Source organism: Streptopelia decaocto (genome assembly GCF_964273445.1).
Source record: "Streptopelia decaocto genome assembly, chromosome: 21".
Classification (NCBI taxonomy): Eukaryota; Metazoa; Chordata; class Aves; order Columbiformes; family Columbidae; genus Streptopelia; species Streptopelia decaocto.
In genome coordinates, this window is record NC_138676.1 from 7,243,106 (window position 1) to 7,260,084 (window position 16,979).

General features: G+C 53.0%; 1 protein-coding gene and 1 pseudogene across 2 annotated transcripts; one reads left to right on the top strand and one right to left on the bottom strand.

Annotated features, from left to right (window-relative positions):
• The first annotated feature begins 3,237 nt into the window (after positions 1-3,237).
• Positions 3,238-4,168, top strand: LOC309448738 (olfactory receptor 14J1-like; annotated as a pseudogene). Its single transcript has one exon. The product of its transcript is annotated as an olfactory receptor 14J1-like (transcript).
• A 7,593-nt stretch (positions 4,169-11,761) lies between these two features.
• LOC309448640 (olfactory receptor 14J1-like) lies at positions 11,762-12,711 on the bottom strand (the record flags this gene model as incomplete). The annotated part of the gene is made up of 1 exon (XM_082070361.1): positions 11,762-12,711. The coding sequence occupies one exon, from the start codon at positions 12,709-12,711 to the stop codon at positions 11,770-11,772; it is 942 nt and encodes a 313-aa protein (XP_081926487.1). The 3' UTR covers positions 11,762-11,769.
• Positions 12,712-16,979: the final 4,268 nt, after the last annotated feature.

Sequence of the window (16,979 nt, forward strand, 5' to 3'; positions counted from 1 at the left end):
ACAACATTGCCCATGTTGTTCTGCCCTCCCATGCTGACTCCTCAACCTTCAGCTGACATTGTCTGTCCCCAGACAGAGCTCCACACATTCCTGCTGCTCTCTCACATGAACAGAAACTCTCTCTTTGACTCCAGACCTCTGGCATTATGAGCACCAGACGCCACAGTTTCTCCAGGAGTTGGTATTTATAGTGTCCTATACCTCCTCATGCTGTTATGTTGGGAGATACACCCCCATCAGGATAAACAATCTGCATGCAAACTTTAACAGCTGAGCAAATGGACATTCAGCCCAGGGAGAGACCAGACCTTGAGAAAATCTGGGATTTACCCAACAGAAGGAGAAATGGGCAGTAAAGTATCATGGGGGACAATAACCTCATCCATCAGGACAGAGCAGGACCTGACACACTGAGCAGTGACCCTGAGGAGAAGGGCCTGGGCACTCCAAGGTCCCCACACCAGCCCGTGGTGCACGCTCACCATGAACAAGGCAGCTGCACACGGGGCTGCATGAGGAGGAGCGTGGGGACCCAGACACCTGCAGTTCTCATCCCAGTCGGTTCAGCACTGGTGTGACCCACACACACGGGTGTGTGCCAGTGTGCGGCTTCCCAGTTTGGAGCAGCAGGGAGGAACTGGAGAGTGCAGGGCTGTGCCAAGGCAGGTTCAGCACCTTGTGCACATGGTGTGGGGTGCTGAGGGACCTGGGCTGCTTTGGCCCAGCAGCGCTGGGGAGGCTGCAGCAGTGCAGGAGTAGCCTGAGAGTGCTTGAAGGGTGGTTTCAGAGGTGGTGGAGGTTTCTGCATAGTGGGAAAGAGTGTGAGAAAGAAATAATGGCCGAAAGTGCAGCTGGGGAGGTCCAGGCTGGACATGAGCAGAAAGGAATGTGATGGAAGGGCAGTGCTGTGGTGGAGCAGGTCAGCAGAGAGAGTCTGCATCAGCCCAAGGCTTTGTGCTTCAAGGACCAGCTGGGGAGGATGGAGAGATCTCAGCAAAGGAAGGAAGATGCTCAGACAGGAGCAAGGTGGGGCATTAGGGGGGTTGTCTGCAGCCTGCAGGCAAAGAGGTGCAGGGGATGCCACAGCACAGGACAGGCTGTCGTGGAGATGATCAAGGGATGTAAAGAGGCTGAAAGCCCCACCAGACATGAGCTCCTTCTCCCCTTGGCTATGGCTGTTGTCTGCACCTCTGATGGCTGTGAGGAGACACCTTGTCCCCAGCCAGGAACCTGGGAGAGGTGGGACCATAGTCCTGCCCTTGGCCTTGCACAGCCCCACATCACACTGTCCCAGGAAGGGCCCTGGGCAACGTGGGAGGGACAGGATATGACTTCCAAAGTGGAGTCAAGGTTTGGTCCTTTGGTTAATGAAACACATCCAGGTTTACTGAGCATCAGAGACACCTTTACTTTGCTTTTCCTGACCTGTCATCACCGCCTACAGTTTTCTGCTCTAAACAGACCCTGGGGTCAGTTCTTCAGTCGTGTCCCTCAGTGGAACCCATTAACATTACAAGAAACTTTGGAGTTTGAATCTGACTTTGACTTCTTGAGAGGTTTCATCACCTCCCTCCAGGGTCTGAGGTCCATGGACTCAGCACCAAACCCACCAGAGGGGTCATTAAAGCGCCTTGGGCTGCTCCTGTGCTGCTGAGCTGGGCTGGGCTCCTGGGACACAGGAAGCTCATGGCAGCGGCAGCGCTGCAGAGAGACAGCTCTGCCCAGGAGCAGCTCCTCTGCACACGCAGCAGGGCTGAGGGCTCTGCCTGGGGATCCCAGCAGACGAGCAAGGCAGAGAGAGATTAAAGGTGGTCAGGACTGGGAGGATGACTGAGAGCTCACTGGAGGAGAAACCTTTGCAGCCCTTGCCATGGTAAGTCTCTGGTGCAGGGCAGTGCAGCTGTAGCTCCTGGAGGCATCTCCTGAAACTGGCACAGGCACAGCTGGTGGGATCTGTAAGGACGGGGCTCTTGTCAGGCCATGTTGAACAGCTGTGAAGCCGGGTGAGCACCCAGGGGTGCCCAGGGCTGTCCTGCAGAGCAGGGTCCCTGCACCCCAGGGCTGTGCCGGGCAGGGACTCTGCCGCCTGCCAGGGTCAGCGCTCAGCCTGCCCGGGAGATCCCATGGCAGCAGCTGTGGGGGGAAGGAGCGACCCCCGGCAGGGCAGGCAGGGAGCTTGTGGGGTTGAAGGGGGCTGTGTGGGTCAGGGCTGCTCAGAGCTCCAGATCCCCCCACAGACATGGCAGAGGGGCCTTCAGAACAAGGATATCGAGACAGGAACAGCCGTAAGGGAAGGAGTGTGTGATTTCAGTTTTCCACTCTTGGTTGGCTGGGTGTGCAGTGGAGATGGGGATTTATTTTTCTCTTTGGAGCAGACACTGAGACCCCAGTTCTCGTTAGGACGTGTCTGAGCTGCTCCTGAGCCCCTGCACACACAGAGCTGCCCCTGGGCAGTGCCAGGAGGTGTGAGCAGGACAGAGCTGAGCACACAGCGGGTGGGACGTGGTCTGTGACACTGACAGGGAGCAGACCCAGGGACAGACACACACCTGCAGGCAGCACAGACATGGGCAGGGAGAAGGAGCTCCTACCAGATATGCCAGGGACGGGATTTAGGAACTCCCTGCAATCCCCTGCAGTGCAGACACATTTCCCAGTGCAACCCCTGGTCTCCTCTCCTCCCCAGCAGACCCTCTGCCCCAAAGCCATGGGGTCCAGGTCACGAGTCTCCACCTCAGCAGCTGGACCTCCAGGTGAAGGGTTCCTGCAACATGGTACACAAAAAAGGTGCTAAAAGTACTTGCTCTCCAGTGTCATTATGTGAGTGGCAGCAGCACAGCCGGGTGAGGAGAAGGTTCCACAGCATGCCCGTCTGCCTTTCTGTCCTTGCTTTATTTTCTGGTAGCACTGCAGTGTCCTTCCCTGTTTCTCCACCTGTCCCTGGTGCTCTCGCTCTCTGGGGTTGGGGTGGCAGTGTGGATCAGTTTTTGTTCTGATACCAGTTCAGTGGATCTTGCCCCAGAGGTGTGTTCATGGAAACCAGATGCTTAAGCTGCATTTTAAACAGTGATGAACTGTTTTTCTCACTTGGTAGAAAGAGAGAATAAGCTGAAACATCCCTCCATCGGGGAGAGGGTTTTCCATGAGAAACAACATGATATTTTCCCCAGAGAAATCTCCCCTAACTTGTCACTGTATTTTCCTCCTTGCACAGGTCCTCATGCCCACAGGCAGCCAATGTCCAACAGCAGCTCCATCACCCAGTTCCTCCTCCTGCCATTCACAGACACACGGGAGCTGCAGCTCTTGCACTTCTGGCTCTTCCTGGGCATCTACCTGGCTGCCCTCCTGGGCAACGGCCTCATCATCACCACCATAGCCTGGGACCAGCACCTGCACACCCCCATGTACTTCTTCCTGCTCAACCTCGCCTCCTCGACTTGGGCTCCATCTCCAACACTCTCCCCAAGTCCATGGACAACTCCCTCTGCAACACCAAGGTCATATCATACTCGGGTTGTGCTGCCCAGGTTTTTTATTCTTTTTCTGTGCTACAGCAGAGTTTAACCTTCTCACCATCATGTCGTACGACCGCTACATTGCCATCTGCAAACCCCTGCACTACGGGACCCTCCTGGGCAGCAGAGCTTGTGTCCACATGGCAGCAGCTGCCTGGGCCACTGGGTTTCTCTATTCTCTGCTGCACACGGCCAATACATTTTCACTGCCCCTGTGCAAGGGCAATGCCCTGGGCCAGTTCTTCTGTGAAATCCCCCAGATCCTCAAGCTCTCCTGCTCACACACATACTTCAGGGAAATTGGGCTTATGGTGGTCAGTGTCTCTTTAGCTTTTATGTGTTTTGTGTTCATTGTGGTGTCCTATGTGCAGATCTTGAGGGCCGTGCTGAGGATCCCCTCTGAGCAGGGACGGCACAAAGCCTTTTCCACCTGCCTCCCTCACCTGGCCGTGGTCTCCCTGTTTGTCAGCACTGCCCTGTTTGACCACCTGAAGCCCCCGTCCATCTCCTCCCCATCCCTGGACCTGGTGGTGTCAGTTCTGTACTCGGTGGTGCCTCCAGCAGTGAACCCCCTCATCTACAGCATGAGGAACCAGGAGCTCAAGGATGCTCTGTGGAAACTCATATCTTACAATTTCCTGAAGCATTAAATTGCCCATCTGCTTCTACTTAGGAGTTTTAGAGTAACTAATTACAGGCCCAGCCTGTCATCTGGATTTTCTGTTGTTGTTGGTAGTTTTTTTATTGTGATAATGTTGTCATCCCATTTCTTAATTCACTGTCTGCTTTTCTTTTATAACCACTGGCTTTGTAAATGAGAAGCCATGCTCTCCTTGCCTCTAAACAAAATAAAGGGCTCCTTGGTCACTTGTTTTTCACTATATCCTTCCTGCAAGGCCTTATGGAGCTGCAGGGACGGTTCCTGTGTTCATGGGAGGAGGGAAAAGAGCCCAGCCTGGCAGCCCTGCCAGGGAGCACCAGCGCTTGTTCTTCCAGAGCTGTTCTGGTTCCACTCCACACTCTCCTTCTCATCCCTTGTGTTGGTACAAGACCTGAGTGCTCTGGCAGCTTGGTCACCGTCCTGCTGTGTGTCAGTCCTGTGGGCGCAGGCAGGGACAGGCAATGGGCACTGCTGTGACAGAGCTGGCCTCAGAACAGCCTTTCCAGATAGAAAGGTGATCTCCTCAGGGCAGGACTTGAAGGTTTAGTTCTTCTTACAAAGATTCTCCCAAGAACATGCCCAAGAAAGTGACCTATATATGAAACACCATTGTACAGCTGAACAGTGTGTGTGTGCAGGGCTGGGGAGTGATGGAAAGTGCAAATGTCCAGACAGGCTTCTGAAGAGATGAATTCAGACACGGTGAGCTGGGCAAGGACAGGTGGAAACTCCTGGATGTCCAGGGGATTAAATACACGTAGTGATAGACAGAGTTCTGGCACTGCAAGCACAGGGAAAGGCCAACGTTTCATCTCCCACAGTCCATACACATTCTGAAAATTCATATTTTGGAAGGATAGAAATTCCGCAGACATTTTATTGGAAATTTTGAATTATTTCATCTGATGAAAAAATCATGGGGTTTTTTTTTTGTTCTTTTTGTTGTTGGTTTAGTTTGGTTTTTAAGTTTTGAGGGGAGTTCTCAGGTTTTTGGGCTGAGCTCCATGGTCTCACTATAAGCACCCAGTGCAAACCTCGAGAGGCCCCGTGTACCTGAGGTGTTTGCCTGGGACGGGCAGGTATCAGACAAGACTGATAGAGTCATGTCACTTTTGTCATTTACATCTGGTATTCAAGACCTGAGTGCTTAATTAGGTAAATTTCAGGACTGTAGGTAAAGAGGCAGGTGTGTGAAGAGCACGTAGAAGATGTGATAGAAGAATTTTCCAGTTGATATAACAGAATCATTTCATTGGAATAGACCCTCAGGATCACTGAGTGCAACCACCACCTAAATCTAGTACTAAACCATGTCTCTGAGAACCTCATCTAAATGCCTTTTAAACCCCTCCAGGGATGGTGCCTGAAAACACTTTCTGGGAGGAATTTTTTTGTGACAGCCAATCTAAACCTCCCCTTGTGTAACTTGAGGCCATTTCCTCTTGTCCTATCACTTGCTACTGGGGAGAAGAGAGCAACCCCCTCCATGTTCAACCTCCTTTCAGGCAGTTGCAGACAGCGATAAGGTCTCCCCTCAGCCTCCTGTTCTCCAGGCTGAACAGCCCCAGTTCCCTCAGCTGCTCTTCATCACACTTGTGCTCCAGACCCTCAGCAGCTCTCTCTGGTGCCTCAAAGTCCTTCTAATGAAGAGGGACACAAAACTGAACACAGAATTCAAAGTGGGGCCTCACTAGTGCTGAGTACAGCGGCACAATCACTTCTCTAGTCAAGCTGACCACACCATTCCTGATACAAGCCAGGATACTGTTGGTGGCCTTTTTGGCCACCTGGGCACATGCTGGCTCATGTTCAGACACTGTCATTCAACATCCCCAGATTCCTTTCCACCAGGAAATTTCCAGCCACTCTTCCCTGAGCCTGTAGCGCTGCCTGGGGTTGTTGTGACCCAAGTGCAGGACTCGGCACTTGGCCTTGTTAACCTCAGACAATTGGCCTCAGCCCAATGATCCAGCTTGTCCAGATCCCTCTGCATGGCCTTCCCACCCTCCAGCAGATCAACACTCCCACCCAACTTGGTGTCATCTGCAAACTTACTGAGGGTGCACTTGATCCCCTCATCCACATCATTGATAAAGCTTAAATAAAACTGAGTCAAATGCTGAGCCCTGGAGGCACCATTTGTGACCGGAGGCCGACTGGATTTGGCTCTGTTCACCACAACTCTTTGGGCCCGGCCCTCCAGCCAGTTCTTTACCCATCGCACATACACCATCCAGGCCACGAGCTGCAGCTTCTCCAGGAGATGCTGTGGGATACGGTGTCACAGGCTTTACTGCAGTCTAAGGACACAACACCCACAGCCTGTGTGGCGGATTCACTCCCCACGACAGACTTTCCCTCATCTGCTCAGCCGGTCACCTTGTCACAGAAGGAGATCAGGCTGGTCAAGCAGGACCTGCCTTTCATCCAGCCATGCTGATTGGGCCCGATTGCACGTCTCGTGTGTGTGACCTCGCAGTCCTTCGCCAGCCATGTTCCTGCTGTTGGCCAATCCCCTTCAGAGGCAGAAGTGACCTCACAGTCCCCTCCACAGCCATTGGTTCCTACTGGACTATGAGTTCCTGAGACACAGTGACCACATGACATCGCACCCACCATCGCCCTCCTTGTGGTCCAGTGTGTGAGCAGATCAAACTAAGCTGCTTTCATCAAATGTATCTGATAGATTTCCTATGAAGGGTTTGAGTGGAGAAACGTTCCTCAGAGGAGCTGCTGTATTTACTCTGGGGCATTTTACATCTCTGCTTCTGCACCTAATTTTCTTCTTCTTCTTTCTCTGCTTTTCTGATATGAAAAGCTCTCCAAGGAAAATAATCATGGAATCCTACAATAACACAGTTTGGAAGAGACCCTTGAACACCATCTCTATCCCACTGACCTTTATGGAACCCTTAGGAATAGCTGATGACATTTGTGCTCCCTTGGGTTCATCTCCCCACAAGCACACAGTGGACATGCACATGATGTGTGTGTTTACAACTCATCTGAAGAATGAAAACAGGGACTTTTGACCTAGTATTTCATAGAATTATACAATGTCCTGAGTTGGAAGGACCCACAAGGATCATGGAGTCCAACTCCTGCCCCAGCACAGGACACCCCACAGGTCACCCCGTGTGTCTGAGGACATTGTCCAGTCTCTCCTTGAACACTGTCAGGCTTGGGGCCGTGACACCTCCCTGGGGAGCCTGTTCAGTGTCCAGCACCTCTGCGGGAAGAACCTTTTCCTCATGTCCAACTGACCCTCCCCTGGCACATCTTCTGCCATTCCCTGGGTTCTGTCATTGGTCACCAGAGAGAAGAGATCAGTACCTTCCCTTCCTTCTCTGCTTATGAGGAAGCTGTAGCCACCATGAGGTCTCCTTTGAGTCTTTTCTTCAGCTCTGATGCTCAGAAACCCCTTGGTTTGCTTTCTGAAGCAGAAAGGAGAAGCCATGACCTGCAGGCAATGGGAAGGGGGATCCTGTCCCTCACACACGGCTCAGGGCTCTTCCTGGGACCATGGGATGTGGGTGTGCAAGGCCCAGGGAAGGACAACACTGGGACAACAACTTCCAGCTTCCCCGTGGGGCTGCAAGGAGGCAACGAGCCCCAGTGCCATGAGGACAACATGTCTTCTCCTGGACCTCAGTGGCAGAGACAACTGCCCTGGCCAAGGGGACAGAGACCTGGGTTCTGTGGGTCCCTTCCAGCCTTACAGCGCCCTTTGCCATCTCCACCACAGGCTGTTCTACACGGTCCTACCCCTGCCCCTCTTTCCCTGCAGGCTGCAGACACCCATCTCGCTTCCCCACCTGCTCTCACCCCAGCATTTCTGCACCTTCACTGCTGTGTCTGCACCCTCGCTGGCTGCTCTTTGGAACACAAACCATGGGCTGATCCAGCTCCCTCTGGGTCACCTCTTGCACCACAGCACTGCCCTTCCAGTGACATTTCTTCCTCCTCATATCCATTCCTCACCTTCCAAGTAGACTTCTTTTTTCTCTTTCCTGCTTCTTCCCACTATCAAGAAAAGCTCGACCATCTCACAAACTGCCGTTCATGCAGGGAATGCAACCCATCAGGCTTCTTGTGGTCTTTTACCTGACCAGAGAGAAGTCACCTCGCCATGATCTTCTAAATCCCATGAGTGCTGCTGGCCTTTCAGCTTCTCTGACAGACACGACCATGTTCCTGCACATGTCCCGTCATGTTCTCAGGTGGGATGGACATGACAACCCGTCTCTGTTCCTGGGTAGAGCCTGTGGGCACTTGGGCAGAGGTTCTTTCCCAGCCATGTCCCTGCTGCTGGGCTGTCACCTCCAGAGACAGAACTGACCCCACTGTCCCCTTCACAGCCACATGATTCCGCCTGGATTATGAGTGTCTGAGACTCAGCTGACCTCATAATACCACACCCATCCATCCCCCTCCCCATAGCTCAGCGCCTGACTAGATAATATTATGCTTGTTGTATCAAATTAAACAAAGGTATTTCCTTCTAAATGTTTGAGTGGAGAAACTTTCTTTGTAGTAACTGTTGTTTTTTATGTTGACATCATTTCTATCTTCTCTTCTGCCTCTATTTTTTTTTTTTTTAATTTTCTGCAGATATTCTATATTCAAAAACATGTCCAGGGGAAAGATTCGTTGAATCATAGAGTCAGTCAGTTTTGAAGAGAGAGCCCTGAACATCTTCTTCCTTCATTCTCCTTCCCAAAGCAGGGTGACCAGGTGAGGTTCTTCAAGGTTCCCCTTAGCTTTGCATCATCTCCATCACAGCACAGAAGGGACAATAAAGACCTTCAGCAGTTTTGGCCCAACTGCTGGTCCCTGGGGGATGACACACTAACTGCACAGAGGACACTGCATCACAGATTATATGTGGGCTTGATGTTTCAGTGAACTTCCCACCAAGCATCCACTTCTTCAGCACAAACAGTATCAATCCGTCTATAAGGACACCATGGGAGACCATGTCCAAAGCCTGGCTCAATTTCATACACACAACATGCCTGTCTTTCCCCTGCCCATTTTGGTTCACAAGTCTCTTTCTTGTCCTTCAAGTGCCTGCAGATGGCTGCTGGAGGACTTGTCCAATCACCTTCCCAGGGACAGAGACAAGCTGACCAGGCTGTGATTCTCCCCATTCTCCTTCCTGCCTTTCTTGAAGATGGGTTTGACGGATGCCAGGACCTCCTCGATTGCACTGTCATTTTGAAAACACAATCCAGAATCACAGGGCAACTGAGGTGAATCTCACTGGGTCAGTGGGGTTTGTTCCCAGAGTCACAAACAGAAATGTCAGGGTTGTGCCCAACATCCGTAACTGAGTTGGCTTTGTGGACTCTCATCTGAGGCAGAATCATAGAATCATAGAATACTCTGATAGGAAGAGAGCCTTGGGATCATTGAGTCCAACCATAGCCCAGCTCTCGCACTAAACCATGTCCCTGAGAACCTCGTCTAAACACCTTTAAACCCCTCCAGCGGTGGTGACTCCCCCACTGCCCTGGGCAGCCTGTTCCAATGCCTGACAACCCTTTCCGGGAAATACTTTTTTCCTAATATCCAATCTAAACCTCCCCTGGTGCAATTTGGGGCCATTTCCTCCTGTCCTATCACTTGCTACTTGGGAGAAGAGACCAACACCCTCCATGTTCAACCACCTTTCAGGCAGTTGTGGACAGCGATAAGGCTTCCCTCAGCCTCCTGTTCTCCAGGCTGATCAGCCCCAGTTCCCTCAACCGCTCCTCATCACACTTGTGCTCCAGACACTCAGCAGCTTTGTCGCCTCCTCTGCACTCTCTCTAGTATTTCAATGTTCTTCTTATGATGAGGGGTCCCAAACTGAACACAGGATTCAAGGTGCGGCCTCACCAGTGCTGAGTACAGCGGCACGATCACTTATCTAGTCCTGCTGGCCACACTATTCCTGATCCAAGCCAGGATGCTGTTGGTCTTTTTAGCCACCTGGAAACACGCTGGCTCCTGTTCAGACACTGTCAGTCAATACCCACAGATCCCTTTCCACCAGGCAGCTTTCCAGAAACTCTTCCCTGAGCCTGTAGCGTTCATAGAGTTGTTGTGACCCAAGTGTAGAAACCAGCACTTTGCCTTGTTAAACCTCAGACAACTGGCCTCAGCCCAACGATCCAGCCGCTCCAGATCCCTAAGTATGGCCATCCTCATGTCATGAGGAATGGACATGGGGACCTCAGTTCAAGGCAGCACATCCTAGTGCTGCCTTCAGGGCTTCATGGAACCTGCAGGAATAGCTGATGGGGTTTGTACTGAGTGGGGTTCATCTTATGTCCATGATATGCATGCTCATATCTCATCCATACAGTGGAAACATTGACTTCTAAGTTATTCAGTGTCCTTGTGTTGAGGGATGAACAACCTCTCTCAGCTGGGGTGAAGGGCCAGTGCTGGAAATGGTGGTTTTGAGGGGCTGGTCTGCGGTGACTGTCCTGGGCCAGTTTCCCCAGGTTGTCCCATGACCATGGGCACAGCCCAGCCCCTGCTCTGCTGGTGCTTCAGGGCTCTCCCAGGAGGCCTGGCTGGGAGAGGACACTGCTGTGTGCCAGCCCTGCACACTCACACACTTCAGCTGTTCACTGGTATTTTCTTCTCTGGGGCATTTGCCAGTTCAGCCCTCCCACCCCCTCCTGAATTGTGCCACCCCCTGCCCTCTCCCCAGCCCAGCCCGGCAGAGCAGCCACACTGGAACTGGAACTGGTCCCACAGCAGTGGGGACCAGTGAGAATGAAAGACAGTGAGAATGTTCATCCAGCTGGCATGCTGAGAGGGTCTCCAGCACAGGCAGCTTGCAGACCCAGGTCCGGACTGGCTCCCCAGGACAGCATGAGACATTTGGCCTAGGGGATCCTCAGGAGGGTCCTGCGGCCACAGTACCAGGGCCACCTGCCCCAAGCTGCCACCTACAGCAAAGGGTTTCTCTTTCCATGTCTTTTCTGCACACATACAGTGCCCCACTCTTCTCCTGGAACATCCCGTCTCCCCACAGAGCCCTTTCCCAAGAGACCTGAGCTATGCTGACCTGGCCAGCTGTTCCTGCCCCACTTCCCACGCACCATACAGCTCCGAGCTGGCGGTGCTGCTCTGCAGAGCAAGTGGGCTGTGGTGCCCAGGGCCATGGGGTGAGTCCGCAGATTCACGTTGGTCGGGGTGGGAGGAAGACCCAGCTCAGGGTGGCTCCTGCTCACTCCGCCTCAGCACACAGACATGGCTCCTGCAGCCCCAGAGATCCCAGAGAGAGGATTCTGGGCAAACAAGTCCGTGCGGGGTCCTTTATTTCATTTATACACAGGAAGAGTACAGCTCCTTATTTACACAAAGACTATGGGACACATGAGACAGGTAGATATGGACACAGCCATAAGAAGACAAATAATTTTGCTTGTGGATAGCATTAATAGCATTAATATAAGCAAGAAAAGCAAACACCAACAAGTAAAAAAAAAAAAAAAAAAAAAACAACACCAAAAAAAAACAAACACAAAAGCTACAGAACTCAGGTTAAACTAGTAATGCGTTATATTACAGGTGACATGCAGAAGCAGGAGGTCACTTCATTACAGCTTTTGAAAAGCGAACAGTCATCACTTTCCTTATAGACTCCTTGAGCTCCTGGTTCCTCATGCTGTAGATGAGGGGGTTCACTGCTGGAGGCACCACCGAGTACAGAACTGACACCACCAGGTCCAGGGATGGGGAGGAGATGGACGGGGGCTTCAGGTGGGCAAACATGACAGTGCTGACAAACAGGGAGACCACGGCCAGGTGAGGGAGGCAGGTGGAAAAGGCTTTGTGCCGTCCCTGCTCAGAGGGGATCCTCAGCACGGCCCTCAAGATCTGCACATAGGACACCACAATGACCACAAAGCACATAAAAGCCAAACAGGCACTGACCACAAGAAGCCCAATTTCCCTGAAGTATGTGTGTGAGCAGGAGAGCTTGAGGATCTGGGGGATTTCACAGAAGAACTGGCCCAGGGCATTGCCCTTGCACAGGGGCAGTGAAAATGTATTGGCCGTGTGCAGCAGAGCATTGAGAAACCCAGTGGCCCAGGCAGCTGCTGCCATGTGGACACAAGCTCTGCTGCCCAGGAGGGTCCCGTAGTGCAGGGGTTTGCAGATGGCAACGTAGCGGTCATAGGACATGATGGTGAGCATAGAATATTCTGCTACTATCAAGAATGCAAATGAAAAGAGCTGTGCAGCACAACCCGAGTATGATATGACCCTGGTATCCCAGAGGGAATTGGCCATGGATCTGGGGACAGTGGTGGAGATGAATCCCAGGTCAATGAGGGCGAGGTTGAGCAGGAAGAAGTACATGGGTGTGTGCAGGTGCTGGTCCCAGGCTATGGTGGTGATGATGAGGCCGTTGCCCAGGAGGGCAGCCAGGTAGATGCCCAGGAAGAGCCAGAAGTGCAAGAGCTGCAGCTCCCGTGTGTCTGTGAATGGCAGGAGGAGGAACTGGGTGATGGAGCTGCTGTTGGACATTTGCTGCCTGTGGACATGAGGACCTGTGCAAGGACGAAAAGACATTTATATGGTAGGGGTGACTTCTCTGAGGAAAATAAACATGCTGTTTCTCATGGAAAACCGCCTCCCTGATGGAGGGATGTTTCTGCTCATTCTCTCTTTCTACCAGCTAAGATGAGTAACAGCTCATCGCAGCTTAAAATGCAGCTTGGGCATCTAGATACCATGAACACACCTCTGGGGAAAGACCCCCTGAGTTGGTGTCAGAACAAGAAGTGACCGACACTCCCACCCCAACCCCAGAGAGCAAGAGCACCAGGGACAGGTGGAGAAACAGGGAAGGACACTGCAGTGCTACCAGAAAATACAGCAAGGACAGAAAAGCAGATGGGCATGCTGTGGAACCTTCTCTTGACCCGGCTGTGCTGCTGCCACTCACAAAATGCCACTGGAGAGCAAGTACTTTTAGCACCTTTTTTGTGTACCCCGTTGCAGGAACCCTTCACCTGGAGGTCCAGCTGCTGAGGTGGAGACTCGTGACCTGGACCCCATGGCTTTGGGGCAGAGGGTCTGCTGGGGAGGAGAGGAGACCAGGGGTTCCACTGGGAAATGTGTCTGCACTGCAGGGGATGGCAGGGGAGCCTGAATCCCGTCTCAAGCATTTCAGGTTGCAGGTCCCTCTCCCTGCCCATGTCTGTGCTGCCTGCAGCTGTGTGTCTGTCCCTGGGTCTGCTCCCTGTCAGTGTCACAGACCCCGTCCCACCCGCTGTGTGCTCAGCTCTGTCCTGCTCACACCTCCTGGCACTGCCCAGGGGCAGCTCTGTGTGTGCAGGGGCTCAGGAGCAGCTCAGAAACATCGTAATGAGAACTGGGGTCTCAGTGTCTTCTCCAAAGAGAGAAATAAATCCCCATCTCCCACTGCATGCCCAGCCAACCAAGAGTGGAAAGCTGAAAGCACAGACTCCTTCCCTGGCAGCTGTTGCTGTATCAGTGTTGTTGTTCAGAAGGCCCCTCTGCCATGTCTGTGGGGGGATCTGGAGCTCTGAGCAGCACTGACCCACACAGCCCCCTTCAACCCCACAAGCTCCCTGCCTGCCCTGCCGGGGGTCGCTCCTTCCCCCCACAGCTGCTGCCATGGGATCTCCCGGGCAGGCTGAGCGCTGACCCTGGCAGGCAGCAGAGTTTCTGCCCCGGCACAGCCCTGGGGTGCAGGGACCCTGCTCTGCAGGACAGCCCTGGGCACCCCTGGGTGCTCACCCGGCTTCACAGCTGTTCAACATGGCCTGACAAGAGCCCCGTCCTTACAGATCCCACCAGCTGTGCCTGTGCCAGTTTCAGGAGATGCCTCCAGGAGCTACAGCTGCACTGCCCTGAACCAGAGACTTACCCTGGCAAGGGCTGCAAAGGTTTGTCCTCCAGTGAGAAACCTCCAGTCATCCTCCCAGTCCTGACCACCTTTAATCTCTCTCTGCCTTGCTCGTCTGCTGAGATCCCCAGGCAGAGCCCTCAGCCCTGCTGCGTGTGCAGAGGAGCTGCTCCTGGGCAGAGCTGTCTCTCTGCAGCACTGCCGCTGCCATGAGCTCCCTGTGTCCCAGGAGCCCAGCCCAGCTCAGCAGCACAGGAGCAGCCCAAGGCGCTTTAATGACCCCTCTGGTGGGTTTGGTGCTGAGTCCATGGACCTTAGACCCTGGAGGAAGATGAAGAAACTTTTCAAGAAGTCAAAGTCAGATTCAAACTCTGAAGTTTCTTGTGAAGCTAATGGATCCCATTGGGGAACACTACTGAGGAACTGTCCCAAGGGTTGGTTAGAGCAGAAAACTGGAGGCAGTGATGACAGGTCAGGAAAAGCAAAGCAAAGGTCTCTCTGATGCTGAGTAAACCTGGATGTGTTTCATTAACCAAAGGACAAGCCCAGACATCCAGCCCCTGGGAAGTCAGATCTGTCCCTCCCACGTTGCCCAGGGCCCTTCCTGGGACAGTGTGATGTGGGGCTGTGCAAGGCCAAGGGCAGGACTATGGTCCCACACCTCCCAGGTTCCTGGCTGGGGACAAGGAGGCCATGAGGCCCCTGTGCTGGAAGGACAAGGTGTCTCCTCACAGGCATCAGAGGTGCAGACAACAGCCACAGCCAAGCGGAGAAGGAGCTCATGTCTGGTGGGGCTTTCAAACTCTTTACATCCTGTGATCATCTCCACGACAGCCTGTCCTGTGCTGTGGCATCCCCTGCACCTCTGTCCCTGCAGGCTGGAGACATCCCCCCTGCTGCCCCACCTTGCTCCTGTCTGAGCATCTTTCTTCCTTTGCTGAGATCTCTCCATCCTCCCCAGCTGGTCCTTGAAGCACAAAGCCTTGGGCTGATGCAGACTCCCTCTGCTGACCTGCTCCACTACAGCACCGCCCTTCCATCACATTCCTTTCTGCTCATGTCCAGCCTGGACCTCCCCAGCTGCACTTTGGCCATTATTTCTTTCTCATGCTCTTTCCCACTATGAAGAAACCTCCACCATCTCTGAAACCGCCCTTCAAGCACTCTCAGGCTACTCCTGCACTGCTGCAGCCTCCCCAGCGCTGCTGGGCCAAAGCAGCCCAGGTCCCTCAGCACCCCACACCATGTGCACAAGGTGCTGAACCTGCCTTGGCACAGCCCTGCACTCTCCAGTTCCTCCCTGCTGCTCCAGACTGGGAAGCCGCACACTGGCACACACCCGTGTGTGTGGGTCACACCAGTGCTGAACCGACTGGGATGAGAACTGCAGGTGTCTGGTCCCCACGCTCCTCCTCATGCAGCCCCGTGTGCAGCTGCCTTGTTCATGGTGAGCGTGCACCACGGGCTGGTGTGGGGACCTTGTAGTGCCCAGGCCCTTCTCCTCAGGGTCACTGCTCAGCGTGTCAGGTCCTGCTCTGTCCTGATGGATGGGGTTATTGTGCCACCCTGATACAGAACTGGCCACTTCCCCTTATCAAACTTCAGATCTTTCTGATGGGTGAATTCCAGATTTCATCAAAGTTGCGTCTCTCCCTGGACAGAAGCTCCATTCGCTCAGCTGTTAATGTTTCCATGCAGATGGCTTATCCTGATTTGGGTGTCTCTCCCAAGAAAACAGGATAAGGAGTTACAAGGCACTACAAATACCGTCTCCTGGAGAAACTGTGGAGTCTTGGGCGTCCAGTACTCATAATGCCAGATGTCTGCTCTTTGAGGGGAAGTTTCCCTTCATGTGGTAGAGCAGCAGGAATGTGTGGAGCTGTGCCTCGCGACAGACAATGTCAGCTGAACGTTGAGGAGTCAGCATGAGAGGGCAGAACAACATGGGCAACGTTGTGGTGACTGGACATCAGCTACTAGATGAGGCCTCCTCCAGACAAATGAAAGAAGCCTCATGTTTCCAGGATGTGTCTTGTTGCCAAACCTAAGCTATCCCAATATCTGCAAGGTACCAGCCATCCAGGAGGGTTTGGAGCTCATTGACAACATCTTCCTGACATGGGTGACTGAGGAGTCAGTGGGTGAGGTGCCCTGTGGGACTTCACACTTAGAAACCAGAAAGAGTTGGTCAGGATGGAACAGTCAGGGATGGGAAAGTGGAGCTGAGGCTCCTGGGAGATGAGAACAAGGCCAAGAGCAGGATTTCAGGAGAGCAAGCTTTGGCCTGCTGAGGGACCTGCTTGGGTCCTGTGGGATATGACCTTGGTGTCTGCAGTGCTTTTCTCTCTCATTTCCTCCCTCCTCTCTTCCACCTGCTGTTGTGCAGCGTTTTTTACCCTTTCTCAAATACAGTATCCCAGAGGTGCTGTCGGCATCACTGAGTGGCTCAGATTTGGCAAGGAGTGGGTCCATCTTGGAGCAGCTGAAATCAGCTCTGTCTGATGTTGGTCAAACTCCTGTTGTCTCTCAGAGAGGTGACAACTGTAGCACAGCTGCACTCACCCCCAGTTCCAAGACTTTGGCATGGAAACCCAACATAGGGTGACAATGTTTCAGGTGTTACAAACTACTTGATAATGGAGAAATAATGGAAAAGATCTTCTGTCAGCAAAGCAAGGAAATCACCAGGCAATGAGCAGCTTCCTATGGGGAACTGTAATTGTCCTGACATTCAATGGTCAGGCCAATCTGGAAGGTCCAACAGTCCAGAGGATCTTTGGCCAACTGCTTAACATGTCTCCATCGTGGACCAATGAGAGTGAAGCTCACCTGGATATGGAACTGGGAAACAAGGCAGAGCTGGTGAGGGATGTGAACATCAGTGTCCACATTGGCTGTTGTGACCAGGACACAGTGGGGT